The sequence below is a fragment of the Pundamilia nyererei genome, unplaced genomic scaffold (genome assembly GCF_000239375.1).
Source record: "Pundamilia nyererei isolate P.nyererei 1_Seehausen unplaced genomic scaffold, PunNye1.0 scaffold00059, whole genome shotgun sequence".
NCBI lineage: Eukaryota > Metazoa > Chordata > Actinopteri > Cichliformes > Cichlidae > Pundamilia > Pundamilia nyererei.
In genome coordinates this window covers 3,062,302-3,064,135 of record NW_005187460.1, presented here as the reverse complement: position 1 = coordinate 3,064,135, position 1,834 = coordinate 3,062,302, and the positions used below count along the sequence as shown (strand labels likewise).

At 39.6% G+C, this 1,834-nt stretch overlaps 1 protein-coding gene across 2 annotated transcripts in view; it reads right to left on the bottom strand.

The window, feature by feature from the left end:
* Positions 1 to 1,220: 1,220 nt before the first annotated feature.
* The window catches only part of LOC102210920 (ras-related C3 botulinum toxin substrate 1-like), a 5,267-nt gene continuing 4,653 nt past the window's right edge, over positions 1,221 to 1,834 (bottom strand). For both annotated transcript variants that reach the window (XM_005734657.1, XM_005734658.1), the window contains exons 5-6: positions 1,477 to 1,636; positions 1,221 to 1,374 (exon numbers count right to left, since the gene is read on the bottom strand). In XM_005734657.1, coding sequence (XP_005734714.1) covers positions 1,244 to 1,374; positions 1,477 to 1,636 — 291 coding nt within the window. In that variant the 3' untranslated portion in view covers positions 1,221 to 1,243. The remainder of the gene's footprint in view (positions 1,375 to 1,476; positions 1,637 to 1,834) is intronic.

Genomic DNA, 1,834 nt, shown 5'->3' with positions numbered 1-1,834 from the left:
AAGTGAGGTAATTGAAAACGGATATTCCTGGTGTCATCTTAACAAAGTGAGTCAGTCTAACTTCTGTGTAAACAGGTTATGGCACATGAAAAGTGGAGGCAACAAAACTTCACAAATGGTTACTTCAAGCTCTTTGTTGACAGCAAGGTGACACGACTGCCTTCATAAGGAGAAACTGAAGTTTGTTAGGTGCTAAATATGGTGGAGCTGAATGAACAGCAGCAGGCGGTCAGGTGTGTGTTAAACCTTTGAGATGACAGAGCAAAGGTTTTGAAGTTTTTTACTTGTAAAAGCTTGAAATACACACACACACACACACACACACACACACACACACACACACACACACACTCAAAACTTTAAAGTTTTTTTCAGAAGAACACAAACTATTCTTTGGTCAGTTCCAACTTAAAAAAGTATGTACCTTTATTAAATAAAATCTCAACAAACTACATTGTATCATATACTTTCTTTTGCATATATTTGTATATAAACCATCTTAAATTGTTGGAAAACAATCTAACAACCGAACAGACAAAACCCCACTCTGTATATATATCCTCAGTACAAATCTGGGAAAGTAAAAGTATATAAGACTGACATTCATCCAGCTTTGGTTTGCTCGTCTTTTAAGGCAATAAATAAACGAATAAATAAATGTTAAAAAAATAAAAAGACAGGCTCAAGAAGTGCAGTATTCTCAGTGAAATGGGCAGTGAGGCTCACATATAGATACTTTGTTAGACTTTAAATAGACAAAATATCTGTTGAATATCTGTTGGGGACGAGGAAAAGTTATTTTGCAATAATTATATTTATCATTTTGTAACCCTGCCCTACTTCCACTTAAACAAACTAAGCAACTGACTGTAAGCACACACACACAAACAGTGGGGGGGAAAAGCTGAAGGCAGTCTGTGGTGTGTCTTACAAAACATCCAATACATGGTAAATGGTAAATGGCCTGTATTTGTATAGCGCTTTTCTAGTCCCTAAGGACCCCAAAGCGCTTTACACAACCTGTCATCCACCCATTCACACACATATTAGAAGGCCTCGAGAAATTCATGGTCTCCTCTATACAGTATTGTTAGGACAGAATTAGGGTCTAAAATAGTCCAACTTCTTCTCGTAAACCTGACCCTGCGTTGGTATAACTGAAGTTTTGTGTGTGCATACTGGTGTGTTTCTCCCTCACCACTAGCAGTCATGCTCCCCTGTAACTGTTCCAGTAAAGGAAGTCTTAGAGGAGAGAGCATCTCGTCCCCTTCTTTTTGACAGGTGGAGGGCACAGGACGGCCCGGATGGCCTCATCGAACACAGTTTTAAGGCCACGCTGAGTCAGGGCTGAACACTCCAGGTACTTTACAGAGCCTGAAGACAGGAAATGGAAAGCCACTAGTTTATTATTGGAATCTGTCATCTTCCATTAATTACATTTAATCATTAAATTATCAGAGATAACTGAATCATTACCAATTTCTTTGGCCATGGCCAGTCCTTGAAGATAGGAAATTGGGGAGAGTTTCTTTTCCTTTAGCACCTCCAGGGTTTCCTTCTCAGCCCTCAGATCCAGTTTAGTACCCACGAGGATTATGGGAGTGGTGGGACAATGATGTCTCACCTCAGGGTGCCACTGCACAGACACAGGGGTGTCCTTTTTCAAAACTGTCTGTTATCTTAAGCACATTATTTTATAATCGCTTCAAGTGATTACTGTTTGCAATGCCAGTCTACTGTTTTGTTTTGTTTTTGGATGAATTAATTATTTTGGGCCTTTCTGCATGTTCTCCTTGTGCTTATGAGGCTTTCCCCCCACCATTCAAAGACACTG